Below are 20,251 nucleotides of genomic sequence, written 5' to 3' on the forward strand. Positions count from 1 at the left end.
ACGATTTTAGATGATAGGCAAAACACTAACCCGTACTAAATGATGAGCCACGACCTGTAAGGCACATGGAGTAACCTAAAATTCCTGGCCTAAGGTTATAATTATTCTGATAGAAATGCAAACGGGTTATGCAGTCTTCATCTATAATCGTCCCTCTGAGTCCCGTATGTTTTTCCTTTTCAAGAAAAGGACCAAACGAGAGAAACTATCAAGTGCTCGAGGCTTTATACTTCAACACTCAAACACTTGGGGGCTACATAATATACACGGACATGTGTATAAAGAAGGCAAAGCAGATTAAGGAAAAATCAAGCCTGAAAGAGTCAAGTACAGAGTAAAAGTTATAAAGCCACGAGCTAAGGACAAAGAAAAACCTCACTATAGTTAGGGCAAAGGCTATGTACTAAAACGGGTTATAAGGAAAACCCTGTGTCTATTATTCTTCTTTTGAATCTGTTACAAGAAAAACAGTTACGAGAAAGTTATAGATGTAATTCAAATACATGTAAAGTTTTATTCATAACTAGACAAGGTTCAAAAATAAAATCTTGTCAAAGTTATTTCAGAGAAACATGTGTATTCCTATTTCTTTTGTCGTATGATAATACCATTATGAAGTTGAGACGTCTTCTTCATTAAGTATTGGAATATAAAAGGGCCCTCTTTTATAAAACTCATGTTTAAATTAATCATAAGGTTAACAAAAGCATTTTTCGGAAAACAAAAATGCAAATTATTGTGTAAGTCCTTGAAAATAAAGGCGAGAATAAAGTAGGCAGAAGTTTAAGATAAAAAACTTCTTAATATGTTAAAAAATCTAAGACTAAGTTCGAACTTAGTCATAAAACTACGAAATTGTTTAGATTGCCCCATTAAAAGACTTGGGGACTGACGTTTCTAAAATCAACCCTCAAATAAAGTTAAGAGTTTGATTACAATCTTCCAAAATTAAAACAAAAACAAAATCATTTGAATGATTAAAACTAGTCACTGAGAAGTTTGCGGCATTGAGGCAGGAACGTTAATAGCAGCAGACTCAATTTGGGCAGGTGCATCAGCAGGCGCGATTTCAACTTGGCTCGCAGCAACGGGCTCGATCGGGTTTAAAATAGTCATGATACCCGTATCAGCTTCAACACTTATGAGAGCTGCAGCCACGGGAACTTCATCCACGAGAGAAGGGAAGTCCTGAGTTTGTTGAGCCTTTTCAATGGTTTCATTGATTTTAACTAACTCCAACTCCAGGTTAAAGTTTTCTTGGCCAGCTTCAAGTAGGGTATCACGACGGGAATTCAAAAAAGCCCAACTTGCCTCAACAATATAATTTTCTTCAAGGATCTCATAATCCTTTTCCCAAGCAGCGATCTCATTTTTAGCTCTTCATTTTCAGCCAAGGCGGAGCTGTGGGAAGCTTGAAGAGAGGCATGGGAGCATTCTAAGGCACGCACCTTATCAGTAGAGATTCTGAGGTCTTCTTGTGCTTGAGTCAAATTCTGCACAAGCTCCCCAGCGTAAACTTCCTTTTGGTTTAAAAGAGCCTTTAATTCTCTGATCTCTTCACTAGCTTTAGATAGTTGCTCTGAGAAGGAGGACTCGAAACGCTCTTTGTCTTTCTCTTCTTGGTGTCAAGAATCTTTTGTAATCGCCAATTCTGAAGTTAAAGCCCGTACTCGCTTCTCTAAGGCATTCTTGCTCTCTTGTAAGCTCTCTCTATCAAGCTGAGCACTCTCAAATTTCCCCTTCCAATTGGTTGCTTCCAATTGAGAGTCGCGTGCTATCTTCTCCAAAAGGGCAATTCTTTTCATCAATTCTGTGCCGATAAGATTGGCCTAAAAAAGAGAAGAAACAAGGATCCCAAAGATGAAAAATTTTGCAAAGTTAAAAAGGGAGAGAAAGAAAATACCTTCACAGTGGCATGCACGATGTCATTCATTAAAGTCAAAGAACTGTGGCTCTCCAGCTTTGCTTTTTTAATTGGGCCAATAAGAGGCTCCAACCATACATCCACCTGACCTGACTTTCTTAAAATGCTCTTCTCAGCAGGAATTTCAATAGTTACCCGCCTCATAGCGGCACTTCTACTTGAAGATCCCGTTTCAGTATGATGAACTATAAGAGGGGGAATAGTCAAAGGAGGATCCGGAGAAGAGGTAAGAGCGGTAGAAGAAGGAACAGAAATAGCTGGGACCGGTAAAGAAGGAATCACAGGCACGGGTAATGAAAAAGACAATAAAGGTACTTAATCTAACATAGGCCCAACATCTTCACGACTAAATCCACTGACGAAAAGTTGGTCGATAGACTCACGAGTATCGTGGGGAGTGACATCATCATCAGGAATTATTATTGGGGTTTCAACAGGTTCGGTAAGAGAAACCGAAAATTCAGCTTCGTCATCAGAAATGACGCGTCTCCTAACTCTTGGCCTCGTTACCAAGGAACTCTCATTTTCCTCTTTTTCAGAATTTTCCTCTTCAGCAGCCTTCCTTTTCGCAGAAGAGGAACCCAAGACTATTTCTCGGGCTCTCTCTAAAGAGATACGGGTTCCCGAAGGAGTACGAGTTCCCAAAGTGACATGAGAGGTTGAAACTGCTTCAGCAGTAACCCCTCGAATAGCTAACCCTGACAAAAAGAAGGATAAAAGTTAAAACAATAAAGGAGAATATAGGCACGAAAAGAACAAAATGTGAACTCTTACCATGAGTCTTTACCTTCCAACCAAAGCGATTAGAAAGTGTTTTCCAAGATCTATCATCCATTGGCACGATCTTCAGCAATTTATCTACCCCACCACGAAAATTGGGATCATCCCCCACAACTCCCATGGTTGCTAAAAAAGGGGGGGGGTAAAATTAGAAAAGCTGATAAACTTGAAAGAAGAAAGTACGAGAGGGATAAAAGACCTACGTGCAAAATTTCACTTCTCAGGGAAGGGAATATTATCTTCATACACTAAACCAACAGTGGGGGCAGCAACAAATCGGGCAGACCAGCCACGATCTTTGTCGTCTTCGGGGCTCACCAAAACCCTCTTACTCCTGGCTACTAGTGTAAAAACACCATTACAAAAAATCCTAGGTGAGTAAAGATGAATCAAGTGAGGGAAAGTAAAAGGAGCTTCAGCTTTAGTGGCTAAATGCCTTAAAAAGACAACAACCCTCCATATGATTGGGCCAATTTGACCCAAGCAGACATTGAAGAAACGGCAAAATTCAAGAATGACTGGGTCGACTGCTGGTCTAAACCCTAAAGTAAAAGGGTAAGTGTAAACAAAAGAGAACCCAGTTAAATAGGAAGTAATTCTCTGATTCAGATTAGGGATAATAATGGGAAAATCATTAATCCAATGACAGTCCTTACAAACCACAGGAGTCAAAACCTCTGTAATTTGAGTAGGGCAAGCATCGACACGATCTAATGCGGAAACCTAGTTTCTAAGAGATTCTCTGTCATGGTAAAAAGACAATTCTGAAGGGACTATCTCATCTACTAAAGGTTCGCGTAAAGGTTCAGAATGATCTCTACCCCTAGAAGAAGATTTGTGAGAAAGGGAACCTCTGGTTCTAGAGGAAGGACCAGAATCAGAAGAAGACATAGACGAACCACCTCGAGTGGATCCTAAACTACGAAGTCTACCTCCCCTTCTGTGCCTAACGGGGCATTGGGGAAGGAGTCAGTAATGGAAACTCTCTCAGGGTTAGGGCTTGGAGAAGACATATCGAAGAAGAATGATTTAAGGAAGAAGTAAACTGAGGTTTGGAGAAATAAGTGTTCAATAAGCTTTATGTGATAAAAGACAAAGGAAAACAATTATATTTATACCGATAAGCAACCGCCAAAGGTAAAATTGCGGAGGTGGAAAGACCATAATTATGATAACTGGCACTTCATTAATAGTGGAACAGTAAAAACCTTGAAAAAGGCTGCAAAAACTGCAGAGCTAATGGAAAATTGATACGTGTACGAAATATTAAATGGAAGTGACAATTGAAGCGTCAATTTTTTCATAGCATTAATGGTGACAAAAATTCTCATTTTAATGAAATTCACTTCCCAAATATTCAATTGATGAATAAATGGAAAGTGGAGAGACTATCTGTATTGGGAAAAATTGCATTTATATATGCGACTGACATGTTGAGACACATGGACTGGTCAAATAGTCAAAGAATTATAATTAGTCAAGAGGCACGGGCAGCAGTAGAAACGAGCAAAGGCAAAGGAAGAGGCACGGGAGGATATTTGAAGGATTCAGCGCTCGAACCTATTTAAATCATTTATCAAGAGGAATGAATCTGACCATAATAAAGAGCGCAAATACGAAATTCGACAGGCATTAAATACTGGATACGTTAGAGAATTTGTATTGATTACAATGATTGTGTAACGTAGCATTGAATGTCTTTAATTATTCATAATAGTCTCATTATGATTCGAATGAAACGCATATCTTCAAGATACCTATAAAAAGAAGATATCTGGTCACTTGTAAATACAAGACACAATTGGAATATACTTTGATTCACTTGTTCTTCTCCTAATTACACTCTGGTTACTCTAAATTACTTTCTTCTACATATTCTTTTGATTATCTGTAACCCGCATTTTTCTAAATTCTAACTTTGACTGAAATTCTATTTTTTGGTTAAACATGAATGCCATGTGAGTCAAGATTCAAGAATAAGTTCTAGGGCTCCGTTAAGATTCTGATAGAATTTAGGCTTGCGGAAATTCTCTCTTTCCCTAAAAAGTCCTCTAAAAGATCAACTAATAATGTTGAGGTAGGGGTTCCTGGGAGTATACGGCCAAGTAAGTGACCGGTAGGTAAGAGTGACACACCCATAATGCGTGACACCTGACTCTCAAGATGAAATATTACCCTCTCTTAGATCATACAAGTCTAATGAGACGCAACAAATTGCATGGAAGAAGAATCACTGACTTTTGATACTTGTGATATGAAATCTATTTAAACTTTATAAAAATGAAAATAAGGAAATTGGATAAAATTAGGGGTGTCAAACTATTGCTGATCATGCAGGAAAAACTTTTAATAGTGTCAATCACACAAACTATAGACTTTTTAAAGACAAATATAAAAAAAATTAATAGAACTTCTAAAGAGAAGTATTACAGCATGAAAAAAGAGGAAAATAAGTTTTCCAATCAAATATTTATTCACTATCCCATATGGAAATTTTCACCACGATTTAACTTCTGTATATTGATTTGATAAACCTTCACAGTAACATTCTCAAGTATCAAGCTAATAGAACTAAAATTAACAGGAAAATGACTAAAGGTGAGGAAACAGCAGCAAAAATGAGGAAGAAAGAAGAAAAGATAAAGTCCAAGAGTTTTAATTTGGATATGTTAGGTTGCTGGCAACGTAATGACTTAAAGAGTCATCTAATGACTATTGCATGGCTGCCACGTGGGCGTGGGCGTGGGCGTGGGAAAAGTTTAATCTTTATCCACTTATTAGTTGATTAGGTAATGTCTCGTTACCCGGTAATTAATCAATTACCTGTATAATTAAGAATTATTTCAAATTACTTAAAATTCTACTTATTTTTAATACAATTTATACACCCTACTATCATGGTCATATGGTACCATATAAAATTAATACATACACTATTATTTTATTAAAATATCCGTGTAAAAATACATATATTTTCTTAACTTTTAATTTTCCTAATCTCATATAAAGAGTCAAAATTTTCGTACGCTTAATTCTTAAAATGGTGAAAAGATATCCTTCTTTTCTTGTGAGAAAATAATTTATATCTTTACAATAAAGAAAATCTCATAAACTTTCTCATATTATGCGTATAATTTAAAGCATATTCGAAAGTAATAAAATTAATAACTATATAAAATCATACTTTTCAAACTTTTTATAAAAATATTTCACTCAAAATACCATATCAAATGTATATAACTGTGTCAATGTTGTTAAACTCATGGGATGTAACACCATGGCACGAGAACCCTAATACTATGAGCTGCTCGGTGCCCAAGGGCAAAATCTAGTAATGTGCCTCGGATCACCACAAGTATAATAGTACCTCGGCTGCTATGACTGATGACCCTGTCGACCTGAGTAACCACCCTAAAAACTCTAGAGTAGAGGTGCACGAATAGGAGCTGGTGATACATTGTAGGCTAGTTGGTCGTTATGAGACATATGAGGGTCGCGACCACCTGAAGCACCATGGGATGCCTGGAGCACTGAATGAAACAGCCTGGGAGGATGACCTCTACCAAAAGTACCCCTTCCTCTAGACGAGGCACCACTAAAACCACCGGAATGACGAGGCCTCTTATCGTACCTTTGCCCTCTCTCTTGTGCAAGAACCATCTCGATCTGCCTGGCGACATTAGAATTCGTCTGAAAAGAAATCTTACCCCTAGTCTCCTTGGCCATTTGTAGCTTGATGGGGTGAGTGAGTCCCTCAATAAACCTCTTCACCCCCCTCTCTCTCTCTCAATAGGAAGTAGAAGAATATCATGACGGGCTAGATCCACAAAAGGGGTCTCGTACTGAGTAACAATCATACTGCCCTACTAGAGACGCTCAACTGCCTGCGATAGTTCTTTCTCAGTGTGACAGGAAGGAACTTCTCAAGAAATAACTAAGAGAATTGATCCCAAGTAAGATCAGGCGACCCAGCTAGTCTGGTCGATACAAAATCCTTCCACCACCTCTTGGTGGAACCCGTCATCTGGAACACAGCAAAATCGACCTTATTGGTCTCAACTATCCCCATGTTTCACAGCACCTCATGAAAACGGTCAAGATAATCATATGGGTGCTCAGAAGGTGCACCACTGAAGTGAACTGGAAAGAGCTTTAAAACTTGTACAATCTCAATAAGCCCTCAAAAAACATAGTAGGTCAATCACCGGCCTGTGCCGCAATAACCGGCTGAAAAACCCCAACTGACGGGGTTGCTGGAGTTTGATACTAGGGATCCATCTGCTCCGAAATGTGAGTAGCGGGAGTCAGTTCTTCTCCCCCAACCCGAGAGATGGCTGGTTCCATAATAAATGTACTGGTCTGAGACACACTCTCCATTAGGCCCACCAAACGGACTAGAGCGTCCTGAAGCACTAGGGTGGTGACGAAATCCTTCCGGACCTGAGATGGTCCAAAATGTACAGTCTAAGATAGAACCTCCTCATCAAAATCCACCTGAGGCTCCACTACCGGTGTTGCTGCTCGAGCTCTAGGCTGAGCTCTGCCTCTACCTCGACCTCTAGCGCGACCTCGGCCTTTGCCCCCTAGTAAGAGCTACCAGTGGGGGCTCCGGCTCCTGTCCAGTTAAAGATGTAGTTCGTGTTCTCACCATCTGCGAGAGAACAAGAGTAGAAGAGTTCAATTAGCAATAAGAGAATAAAATCGCATGACAGAGAATAATAGAAGTGAATTTTTTTCCTAAACTTTATAGACTCTGGAAGATAAGTACAGATATCTATGTACCGATCCTCCAGACTCTACTAAGCTTACTCGTGACTTGTGATACCTAGGAAACTAAGGTCTCTGAACATGGTAATGCATACAAATTGCATATTATATCATTACTATTTACCAAGCGTATTTTCAATATGCATAGTTATAGAATGTATAATGCTGCAAATACCAATTGCAAATGTTATTTTTGCATAAAAGCACATTACAAATAGCAACAAGGAAAAACCTTGCATTAATAACATTTTAGATATTACATCAGGAGCAGAATCAATGTTACTACCACATCTACACAGTAGAACAAACAAAAAAAAGTACCACAAGATATCATCAGAAGAACTGACACGGAGAGATTGGACACTGAGGGAACATAATCTAAAGAGGCATTGGGAGGAGAAGGTTTGGAAGCAGAGGAAATTGTTTGGAGGACTAGATTCATACAAGCATTTGCTGACATTTGCTCATTGAACAATCTTTCTTTCAGGTCTTCCACTTGTTTCCTAAGATCAGTGTTCTCCTTAGTCAGGCTAGCAACCTCTTCGTTCTGAGAATGACTGGAATTAGGTGCCTCTTGCAGCTGGATTATCTGAGTCACAAGGATAGCGTTCCTTGCTTTCAATTGCCTTATCTTAGTAGTAGCACTGTTTTGAACATTGATCAACTGAGTAATAGTTGAAGTGCTTGCAACCCCTCCAAATTTTTCTATACACTCATTCAAGAGTGATTTTTGAAAAAATTTGCTTCTTGGAACCCAGTTTAACTGGTCCGAGAGGAACCTTGAAGTCTTCGAAGGCCTTGGTAAGAAGGAACCCATATGGAAGCCCATGATTACTATCTTTAAAATCAGCCACTTTGTGCATGTTCTCTATCACGATCCCATGCAGATTAATGGTAGTGAAGTCATTTAGTGCTTCCATGAGGAACAAGTCTGCTCGAGTGGTGATGTATCGTCGCTCAGCTTGAGGCAGCAACACTTTGTTTACCATTTCAAATAGCAATTGGTAAACAGGAAGGAGAGCCTTCTTCTGAACCTGTTCCCCCTGCTGAACCACTCTGTCCTTCAAGATTGCATTTCTGAAGTTTTGAGTAGAAACTCCTTGAACACTAGATAACCCTACAGTGGGCACACCAAGAATAGATCCCAACAAAGCAACGTCTAATACTATATCAACTCTATTCACCAAGGCGCAAATGTGACTATTCTCAACCTTGTACAAGTCGACATAAAAGCTTTGAACTTCCTCCTCATATACCCTAGCAGCATCACTTGTGAACAAATGTGTCCATCGTTAGAAATCACAGAATTCAACCATCTGTCTCATACTATCCTCCTCCAAGACATTAGAGGCGAATGTACGCCCCTATAGTATCTTTTGACTTATCAATCTTTCTTTCCAAGCACTCTCTAGATCATTAACCTTGGCCTTCTTTGGGAACCAGGTTCATCAGCAGTATCAACCTTTCTCTTAGCAGTCTTACGGACACCTTTCTTCTTTTTATCAGACTTCATAGATTTTTCACCTGAGTTTTTCTCCATATTCTCAGTAGCAGCAGCATCAACAAGCCTAGTCTGACGTGCTAAAGACACTGAAGATCCCCTTTTTGGTTTGAGAAGACCATGCTTTTTTGACAAATTCCTAGTCAACGTACTAGGTTCCTCTTCTTCTTCATCCACGCTCAGGAACTAACTCCTCATTCACAACTTTGCCATCATTCACTAATTGTCTCCTCTTTGATTTAGTCTGATTGTTCTTAAGAGCAGACTTAAGAGCCTCCTTCTTTTGCAACCTTGTTGTGGGTCGCTTAGAAATAGGCTCTTCACCAACAACTACTCTTCGCCTAGGAAAACTTGCGATTGGTAAGTCATCAAAATTTTCTTCACTATTCTCCTTTTGATTGTTAGACGCATGACCTGTCTCAAGCATGATTACATTCAGAGGCTCAACGTCTAAATGAGGAGAGGGAGCAGGGTCAGTACTGACTTGGGGTTCCTAAACCGAAGGCGGATCAGGTCCTTCAATAGGTTCCCCAGTAGTACCTTCCTATGCTGAAGGATCAACAGGCATATGCTCAATATCCTCCTCAACAAGCTCAGATGCTTCCCCCGAGTCATAATACTATCCTCACTTCCTCTGACAAAAACCCCTTTATTTGCGATGGACAATATATTTTTGATTACTTTCTTTTCTTACAGATTCATGAAAATCTTAGGAGAAATAAGAGAGGCACCTGTGGACTGAGGTGTTGAGTCGATGACTTTATTTCCCTCAACTTGGTTTGCTTTTGACTTTTCTTCTATAGAAGAACTTGAGATTTTTTGATTTTCTTCATTCTCAACAATATTCGTAACATCCCTCTTTCCTAGCGAGGTAAAAGATGAGCTCTGGGCAACACCTCCTACGAGAGTTGATGCTGGGTGACTCTTGAGAGAGCATGAACTTGAATATGTAGGAGAAGAGATGAAGGGCGAGGGTAACTCTGTTCTAGGGTTTTTTCTATCAGTAGTGTGAGGAGGAGATATTAGTGTTGGTGTTTTGATTAGTAAGGTCTCGATAGTACTAGAGATCATTTGATCGTTTGCCATGGTGAGAGAAGGAGAAGATTTGGTGACCTGAAGAGAGAGTGAATAGGGAACAGGTTTGGAAGTGTTGATGTGTGAAGTGTGGTGATAGAGATAGATTTATTTATGATGACAGAGGGATTGGTTAGAAAAAGGGCTGCATGTTTTAGGTAGATGGGATGATCTTATAACTGGTGAGGCATTTGGGTTTAAAAGATGCAAAAACTAAATGCTGACATGATGATGATGTGGAACTTGTTTTGATTGTTCAGAATTGTGCATGGGAGAACATAGAAACTATTAACATGTGTCAGGAGAACCAGGTTCCCTGACTGATCTCTTGTCTGTAAGCTTTGCCCTTTTTACTAATGTGTACAACTTCAAATGCTTATTTTCTACGTAATCATCAAGCGTGTCTACCTGTAACGGTATAGAGATGAGTTAGACTTTACTAGAAAACACCTTTTAGCTAAGTTTACCTGAACCTTTCTTTCATAGCCAATCATTAAGGGACCCGGTTCTCAATTAGGATTTATCAAACCCAATGCTAGATGATTTTGCTCGAAGTGTTCTCTACTCAGGGCCTTGGTAAATATATCTGCAATTTGGTCTTCAGTGCTGCAGAATTTCATGCATATAAGTCCTTTCTCAACATTGTCTCTGAGGAAATGGTGATGTACATCAATGTGCTTTGTCCTCTTATGTTGAATTGGATTTTTTGCCATATTGAGTGCACTAGTATTATCACATAATAGAGGCATACAATATGAGAATACTTCAAAATCTTCCAATTATTTCTTGATCCACAAAAGTTGAGCACAGTAAGAGGCAGCTGCTACATATCATCTTCTGTAGTTGAAAGTGCCATAGAATTTTGCTTCCTCGTACCCCATGAGATTAAGCAGGAACCCCGAAAGTGTGCCATCCCAGAAGTGCTTTTCTTGTCCACCATATATCCAGCATAATCAGCGTCAGCACACCCAATAAGATCAAAACTATCTCCTGAAGGATAAAAGAGGACCAGGTCCCGCGTTCCTTTGAGATATCTCAGTATTCTCTTAGCAGCCTTCAGATGAGATTCCTTTGTATTGGATTGAAACCTTGCACATAGACCCACGCTAAAAACAATGTTCGGTCTGCTTGTAGTGAGATACCATAGTGACCTTATGATCCCTCTATACATGGTCTGGTTTATAGGGGAACCAGCTTCATCCATGTCTAGACGAGTAGCTATTGCAATGGGCGTGTCGATAACTTTTGAGACTTCCATATCAAACTTTTTCAGCAGCTCCTTGATGTACTTTTCCTGACTTATCAATGTTCCCTACTTAGATTGTTTCACTTGAAGTCCTAGGAAGAAATTCAATTCTCCCATCATACTCATCTCAAATTCACTCCCCATGAGTTTAGCAAATTCTTTGCTGAGAGTCAGCTATGGCTCCAAAGATGACATCATTGACATACACCTGAATAATGAGTAGGTTCCACCCTCGTTTATTTAGGAAAAGAGTGTTGTCAATCTTCCCTCTTTCAAAGCCATTTTCCAAAATGAATTTTGACAATATTTCATACCAAGCCCTAGCAGCCTGTTTTAACCCGTACAATTCCTTTTCTAGTTTAAACACATCATCAGGGTGTTCGTGATACTCAAAACTAGGAGGTTGATTGACATAGACTTCTTCTTTTAGATAGACATTTAGATATGCACTTTTGACATCCATTTGGAACAGAGTGAACTCCATATGAGATGCAAAGGCAATCAGAATTCTAATGGCTTCCATTCGAGCTACAGGAGCGAATGTTTCATCATAATCAATCCCTTCTTCCTGATTATAGCCTTGAACTACAAGCCTTGCCTTGTTTCTTGTTGTATTTCTAAACTCATCAAGCTTGTTTCTGAATACCCACTTGGTTCCTATAATGGTTCGATCATCAAGTCGAGGAACCAAGTGTCATACCTTGTTCCTTTCAAATTGATGCAGCTCCTCTTGGATGGCTGTGATCCTGTCTGCATTTTTAGTTATTTTTTTTATATTTTTGGGCTCTATTTGGGAAAGAAAAGCTGAGAAGGCAAGTGAGTTCCTTGATTTTGATCTGGTTTGAACTCCTGAGTCAAGAGGAGTGATTATATTGTCAAGTTGTTAACTTTTGAACCTCCAATTTGGTGCCTGAGTCTCATTGGTAGAGGAACCAAGCACATCTGACTGGGATTCTTGACCGTTTCTTACTTCATAGAGTGGGGTTCCTTGGACTGCATCAATAACTCTGTTTTCAGCTTCAGTTGTTATAATCGGGGGACCAGGTTCCTCTCAAATTGATAGAGATATATTTGGATCTTCTTCATTGGATTCCTTGATATGGCTCATTATGTCTACCTTTCCATTTGCTATATCAATTACTTCACCTGGAACAGATAAGGGCTCTCAATCTTGATCAACATGTCTGTCCTTTTCATAAGACATGTGAGCTTTATCAAATATCACATGAATGCTTTCTTCTACACATTAAGTCTTTTTGTTGTAGACATTTTAACCTTTGCTTTGAGATGAGTATCCCAGGAAGACTACTTCATCACTTTTGGCATCGAACTTCCCAAGAGCTTCCTTTCCATTATTATGAACAAAACATTTACACCCCAATGTTCTTAGATGTGTCAGCTTGGTCTTCCTTCCATTCAGCAGTTTATATGGAGTTTTGTTCAAAAGAGACCAGATCATGCACTTGTTTACTAAGTAGCACGCAGTACTGACAGCTTCTGCCCAGAAATATTTTGTGATCCCACTATCAATCAGCATTGTTCTTGCCTGTCTTCAAGAGTTCTAGTCTTCCTTTCCATTACACCATTTTGTTGAGGTGTTCTTGGAACAGAAAAATTGTGAGTGATGCCATTTTCAGTGCAGAATCCATCGAGCTTGGCATTGTCAAACTCCATCTCATGATCAGACCTGATGCAGGCTACTTTATTACCCATCTTCACTTGGATCTTTTGACAAAGGCAACAAACACTTTTAAAGGTTTCATTCTTGGTCCTAAGGAACAAGGTCCAGGTGAATCTGGAATAGTCATCGACTATTACAAAGATGTACTTATTTCCTCCTCTGCTTGGCACCCTCTTAGGTCCACAAAGATCCATATGAAGGAGATCGAGTGTCCTTGCAGTGCTGACTTCCTTTTTCGGCTTGAACGAAGATCTGACTTTCTTCCCTTTTATACATGCATCACACACTTTGTGATCCTTGAAGCTTGATTAGGGTGGACACGAACCAGGTCCTTCCTTACTAATTTATTCAACCGCGTAAAGCTTGCGTGACTTAGCCTCCTATGCCATAGCTCATTTTCATCATAAACAACGCTTAGGCAGCTTAAATCTCCATTCTTCAGCGACTCAAAATCTGCTACATAGATATTCTTGTATCTTTTTGCCACAAGCACCACCTCACCCGTAACTAGATTCATCACTGTACACAAACTTGACCTTGTTTCTCTTGTCACAGATTTGGGAAACGCTTAGTAAATTGTACTTCAAACCGTTCATGTAGTACACGTTTTCGATTGAGTGAGAGAGAGACTTCCCAATCCTTCCAACTCCCAAAATGTATCCCTTCTTGCCATTCCCAAAGGATACATTCCCTCATTACAGGGCCTTTAGTGAAAGGAAATCATTTGTACTTTCAGTCATATGCTTTGAGCAGCCACTATCCATATAACATTGTAGGTTGCTTCCTTTCACTATTCCTTGTACAAGAAGATTAGGAGTTAGCTTTAGGAACCCAAGACAATTTGGGTCCATTGTAATGAGGAAAGGGGTGAATAAGGGATCTTTTGGTCCATGCAGGCATTATGCGCTTTTTAAATGCGGGACCAGGTTCTCTACTAGTAGTTACTTTTTCAGTAAAGGCTTTCTTTTTCTGTTGTGACTGACATATGGCCTTACAATTTTCTATAAGGTGCCCATTGTTACCGCAGTGGATGCAAAACCAATTGTCAAGTACAGTAACGTACTTGCTATGAGGGTTGTAACGGATCTTTTCCCTTTGAAACCCAATCCCCTACCTGTTTCCCCCATTGTTGGAGTAGATGGCAGTGATAGCATCAGAGGATCAGGTTCACTTGAGTAGTTTTTCAAGATCACTCTTCACTCTACCTAGGTCTTCCTGAAGTTGTTTGTTTTTTCTCAAGCTCAGCTCACAGACTAAACTGTACTGACTTTAGCTCATTTTCAAGCTTAATGTGTGCCTAACTTGCAACTTCCTTTCCTTTTTGATAATTATCAGCCCTACTTTCAATTGTATGTTTCCCAATGGTTCTCAATTTTTTCTTTCTTTCTTTCTTTCTTTAAGGCATCTCTTAGATCGACTACAACTATTACTAGGTCATTTCTAGACTGTTCTACTTCTCCTAGTTCAACTGTTAAGACATCTATGTCATTTACAAGACTATGATAAGCGTCGATTATCACATTTGCCAAAGACATGAGTTTCTTAGGAGAATAAGATTTCAGATTTCTTTGAACATCCAAAAAATTTACCTCATCATCATCATCGTCATCTTCATCATCAGACTGGGTCATCAAAGAAAAAATTGAATCATAATTAGTTGATTCACTTTCTACTACCATCATAGAGCTGTTACCTGGTTCATCATCTTCTCCAGATTCGCTTGATGAATCTCCCTATGCATCAAGAGCTTGTCTCACAATATTATCAGCGGCGTTTTTTCTATTGAAGCGTCTGTTAGGAACCAGGTTCCTTTTGGCTGCTTTATCAGAGTTGTTCTTGTACTGATCCTGCTTTAGGAGAGGGCAATCCCTGATGAAATGTCCTGGCTCGCCACATTTATGACAGAGATCATAATTCTTTGGCTTGCTAGAACTTCCCTTTTTTGGAATGCCTCCATTCCTATAAACCATCTTTTGGAATCTTCTTGTTAGGTAAATATCACCATCTTCACCACTTGACTCGTTGTTTTCTGTTTTGAGGACCAGGTTCTTCTCCTTCTTAAGCTCTCTTCTTTAATTGTCTTTCTTCTTTTTCATCTCATATGTTTTTAGATTGCCAACAAGTTCATCAATAGTTAGCTCCTGCAAGTCCTTTGCCTCTGTAATGACATTCACTTTGCTTTCCTAAGAACTAGGTAGCACGCTTAGGATCTTTCTAACGAGCTTGTTTCTTGGAATAGTTTCACCAAGGTAGTGAAGCTCATTAATGATGGAGGTGAGTCGGGTATGCATTTCTTGGACAGATTCATTGTCTTACATCCTGAAAAGCTCGTATTTAGTTGTGAGCATGTCAATTTTGGATTGCTTGACTTGTGTTGTTCCTTTATGAGCTGTCTGCAGGGCTTCCTCCTCAAACAAGGCACATAAACAGCTGACCATACATAATCATAGAATCAGACATAAAGAACAAACTGATATACATGGGTGATGGGGATTTGGGGATACATAGGCATATGGTGGTCAAAATATAGAGATAATTGGTGCAGACATGTTCAGAAACAACACAGAGGGGTAATATACCGGTCTTAAGGAAGGAGAGTACATAATAATGTAAACATCAACTACAAGTTTCACAATAAAACCATAAATAGAAGCAAATTAGAAACAGGATGAACCAAAACAATAAAAGAATCATATTGTTGTTGGAACTTTGAATTGAAACTAGAACATACCAGTAAAGAGGTCAGTAAGCAAAGTAAAAGAGTAGTAGAATACAATGGTTAGCATTGGCTTGCAGCCGTTTAACTTAGAGTAGTAGCAAGTAGCACAAAAGAGAGCAGAAAATTTTAAGTGTGAGAGAGAGTTTTGAACCAAGAGTGTTTGTGTGTTTATGCTGATAAGAGAGTATGTATATATAGTTTGAAAACATGTAGCAAAATAAGGTAAAAATCAAAGTCCATCAGTAATTGTGGCACTCAGAATCAGTCAGTCAATAAATCAAGGTAAGTACTCCCTTTAACTGAGGTATTAACTTCAAACAGTAATAGACATATGACAAATAAGGAAGGAAATCGTATAAAGCTGAACATGACAAATAAGGAAATATTTTCTGCATAGTACAAGTACACAACATATAATAGAGGCTAGGTTCAGCATATTTCAATCAAGGAAAGACTTAAGAAATCAATTAATAGCATTAATGACCATAGAATAAGGTCAGAAAACATTCTACAAGGTAAAAATCAGTAAAGATATCATGCGGAATCAGTGAAGAATCAATCACAAAGATTCAAGGATTCAAAATAGAAGATAGTACTGATTTAGCGCCACTATATAAGAACAGACACATGGTAAACAAAACCAGAACCCTAAGAGGTCGAATAGGACAAGAATCATCTATAAAATTAGGGATCCATGTAGAGCATAGTCTGAATTAGTAGACTAAGCATGATGCAGGTAGAAGAAGTGAAGAATTAGAAACATTGGTGAACAAAACTAGGGAAAAATCACGCAATAGACAGGGATAACCATAATTATGAACCCTAACAAGTAAACATAGGGCAAAAATCAGAATCATAGAAACATACAGATTAACTAAATATGTTATCAAACAAAACTCAGAAACCGAAGATTGGAACTAAGAAATTAGGGCTTTCAACATAAGCGAGTTGAAAAAAAAGGAGTAAAATCATAGAATCAGTCAAAATATGCAAGAGATAAAAGTTTAAACATAAAGAATCGGTTTAAACAAAGTTTTAGAAGAAGTTCCGAAAAACCCTAACTTTAGAAGAATGTGAAAACAACTTGATATCGATGATTCTTGTTAAAGAGATTCAAGAATAATGTAAAACATCAAAGGAAAAAAATCAAATCGTTTAAAAATCGTACAAATCTAGGAGTTGTAAGCAAAAAATTAGGTTTTCAGAAGAAACCCAAGTATAGATGAAAGAACCTGTCAAAATCTCAAGGATCGTAACAAGTATAGTAGGATTTCACTTGGAATCATACTGAAGTAGCCAAGAACAGACCAGATGGCAAACCCTAGATGCAAGTCAGTGTGGCCCAGGGCCCTTGAAGACCTCAGAGGAGATGAGCATGGCAATAGAGGAGCCATTGGAGACTTAGTGGTTGAAGGGTGGTCACCGGAGAAGACGGAGAAGAAGGTCGGCGGTGGAAAGGGGCTGGGGTTAGGTTGGGTGGTTGAGAGAAGAGAGGATACAAAGGCGGCAGTATTTGGAAATGAAGCAGGGTTAGGGTGTAGTTGGAATTAAAAAAAGGAAAGGAATTATGAGGGTCGTTGATCTTTTAGATCAACGGCCAGGATTTAGCGGGTCTTGGGTTGGGTAGGCGGATTTAGGGCTTGGATCGGGTGTTTTAATTTGAAATTGGGCTGGGGTTGGGGTTCAATTTGGGCTACAATTGAAATCCAATATAGCTATATTTTAAATAGCCTCTTTCCCCCTATATAACTTATAATAAAATAATAAATAATTTTTGGAAACTAATTTTATGTACCAAAATGATTTAAAATATATATTTATCATTTTAAAAATATAGGGACCAATTTTACGCATATAAAATGTAATTATACATTAAATAGGCTAATATTACAATTATATGCAATTTAGCTTAAAAATACCAAATACAATTATAAAAATGCGTAAAAGAAATATTAACCATATTTGGCATAAGTATAGAAATTAAATGACTAAATTACCATAACGATAATTTGGGAAATAATTATTGGGAATTTATGAATAAAAGGGAAGGAAATAAATCAATTTAAATCCCTAAAATTATGGAAAAAATTGTAAAAATCTTGTGCATGCTTATATATGAATGTATATGCTATTTTGAAGAAATTTATGCGTATTTAAAATATATAGAGAAAAATTAGGTATCAACACAACCTAGGAATTAACCTTTTAATCCCTCACTAACTTGTAATACTCTATTACAAGCTATTTTGTAATAACTCTATTACAAAGACTTTACAACATGACTAACTCTAGCCAAGACTCAAACACACTGGCTTAAGGTTTACAAATGGGTTCCTATAGAATGCTTCTAAACAAGCTAGATAGAATTACAATTAAATAACTATTTCAAAGTTACAACTCAACTAAGGACATACAATAACTCTATGTGGGAATTGATCCGTAGTTGTTTTGTTCTTTGTTCTTGAAGCACTTGAAACTTGCTTGTTGGATGGTCACGTTGATAAGCTTGTCAAAATGTTCAAGTGATTTGTTTTACCTCACTTGCATGCATATATACATGTGTGACATCACTTACCATGATACAAGCAAGGTAGGTAAAAAGTCTTCCCTGGAAGGTTAACTGCAGCACTGTTCTGCACAGTAGCATGTGCAAGAAGCAACTTTCTAGCTGGAAAGTTGACTTCATGCAGTCTCCTCGGGAACTGTTAGGGACATGGTCACTCAGTTGTTCCTTCCACTTCAGAAGAGTTGAATCATATTCCCCGCTGAATCCCATCTTGGGATCTTGTGATCTTGAAGTCTTGCAAATGTGTGACAGATTCCTTATATGGTTCTGGATAGTAAGTTTGTTAGATTATCAAAATATAAAGTAAAGTACTTATAGCCTATCACCTGCATATTCATTGGATATGGAGATGAAGAGCTCGAGTACAGATTATAGGATCTTGTAAAGAAGAAGGTCATTAGAAGCAGAGATGTAATCTTCCGAGAAAGTGAAGTTGAAGATGTAGATGATCAGTTAGAGAAGACAAAGAATGGTATAAACCCTAACTGTGTTACCATTCCTTCTTCTTCTAACTATCTCATAAATGCAGAAAGTACAACCGATGATGTTGGCAAGCAGGGGGGGCAACCTGATGAGGTTATTAAGCAGGAGAAGCAACTTGATGATGGTGTCGATAAAGTGGAGCACCCTACTCAGGGAGAAGAACAACCTCAACATTTAAGGAGATTAGAAAGGCCAAGGGTAGAGTCATGCATGTACCCTTACACAGAGTATGTCCTCATCAATGATGAGGGGAGCCAGAAAGTCTTAAAGAGGTGTTTTCCCATCTATAAAAGAACCAGTGGATGAAATCTATGCAAGAAGAAATGGAATCTCTGCATAAAAATTGCACGTACAAGCTGGTTGAACATCCAAAGGGTAAAACACCACTCAAATGTAGGTGGGTCTTTAAACTCAATAAAGATGAAAATGTCAAGCTGGTCAGATACAAAGCTCGATTGGTGGTTAAAGGCTTCGAACAGAAGAAAGGTATTGATTTTTACGAAATTTTCTTACCTGTTTTCAAAATGACTTCTATTCGAACAATTTTGAGCATAATAGTTGTCCTAGATCTTGAAGTGGAGCAGTTGGATATGAAAACTGCATTTCTTCATGGAGATTTGGAAGAGGAGATTTATATGGAGTAGCCAGAAGGATTTGAAGTAGCTGGAAAGAAACACATGGTGTGCAAATTGAATAAGAGTCTTCATGGATTGAAGCAGACACCAAGGCAGTGGTACATGAAGTTTGACTCATTCATAAAAAGTCAAACATACATAAAGACCTATTCTGATCCATGTGTATACTTCAAAAGATTTTTTGATAATAACTTTATTATATTTTTGTTGTATGTGGATGACATGTTGATTATAGGACAAGACAAGGAGCTAATTAGAATGTTGAAGAGAGATTTGTCCAAGTCAATTGATATGACGAACTTGGGCCCATCACAACAAATTTTGGGGATGAAGATAGTTCAAGAGCGGACAAGCAGAAAGTTGTGGCTATCTCAGGAGAAGTACATTGAACGCTACTACAAAGCTTCGACATGAAAAATGCTAAACAAGTTAGCACACCTCTTGCTGGTCATCGAAAGTTGAGCAAGAAGATGTATCCTACAACAGTGGAGGAGAAAGGGAACATGGCTAGAGTTCTTTATTCTTGAGTAGTCGGAAGCTTGATGTATGTAATGGTGTGCACCAGACCTAATATTGCTCATGCAGTGGTGTTGTTAGTAGATTCCTTGAAAATCCTGGAAAGGAATGTTGGGAAGTAGTCAAGTGGATACTCAGGTACCTAAGAGGTACTGTAGGACATTGCTTGTGTTTTGGATGATCTGATCCAATCTTGAAAGATTACACGGATGCTGATATGGCAGGTGATATTGATAATCGTAAATCTACTATAGGATACTTGTTCATATTTTCAGGGGGAGCTATATCATGGCAGTCGAAGTTGCAGAAGTGTGTTGCACTCTCAACAACTGAAGCAAAGTATATTATCGCTATTGAAG

General features: G+C 38.4%; 1 protein-coding gene across 1 annotated transcript; it reads right to left on the bottom strand.

Annotated features, from left to right (window-relative positions):
• Positions 1-10,555: 10,555 nt before the first annotated feature.
• Positions 10,556-11,304, bottom strand: LOC138880735 (secreted RxLR effector protein 161-like). Its single transcript, XM_070160908.1, has 2 exons — positions 10,874-11,304; positions 10,556-10,769 (listed from the first exon to the last, which is right to left on the bottom strand). Exons 1-2 carry the CDS (start codon positions 11,302-11,304, stop codon positions 10,556-10,558), a joined length of 645 nt encoding a protein of 214 aa, XP_070017009.1.
• Between the last annotated feature and the right edge of the window lie 8,947 nt (positions 11,305-20,251).

Source organism: Nicotiana sylvestris, chromosome 11 (genome assembly GCF_000393655.2).
Source record: "Nicotiana sylvestris chromosome 11, ASM39365v2, whole genome shotgun sequence".
Classification (NCBI taxonomy): domain Eukaryota; kingdom Viridiplantae; phylum Streptophyta; class Magnoliopsida; order Solanales; family Solanaceae; genus Nicotiana; species Nicotiana sylvestris.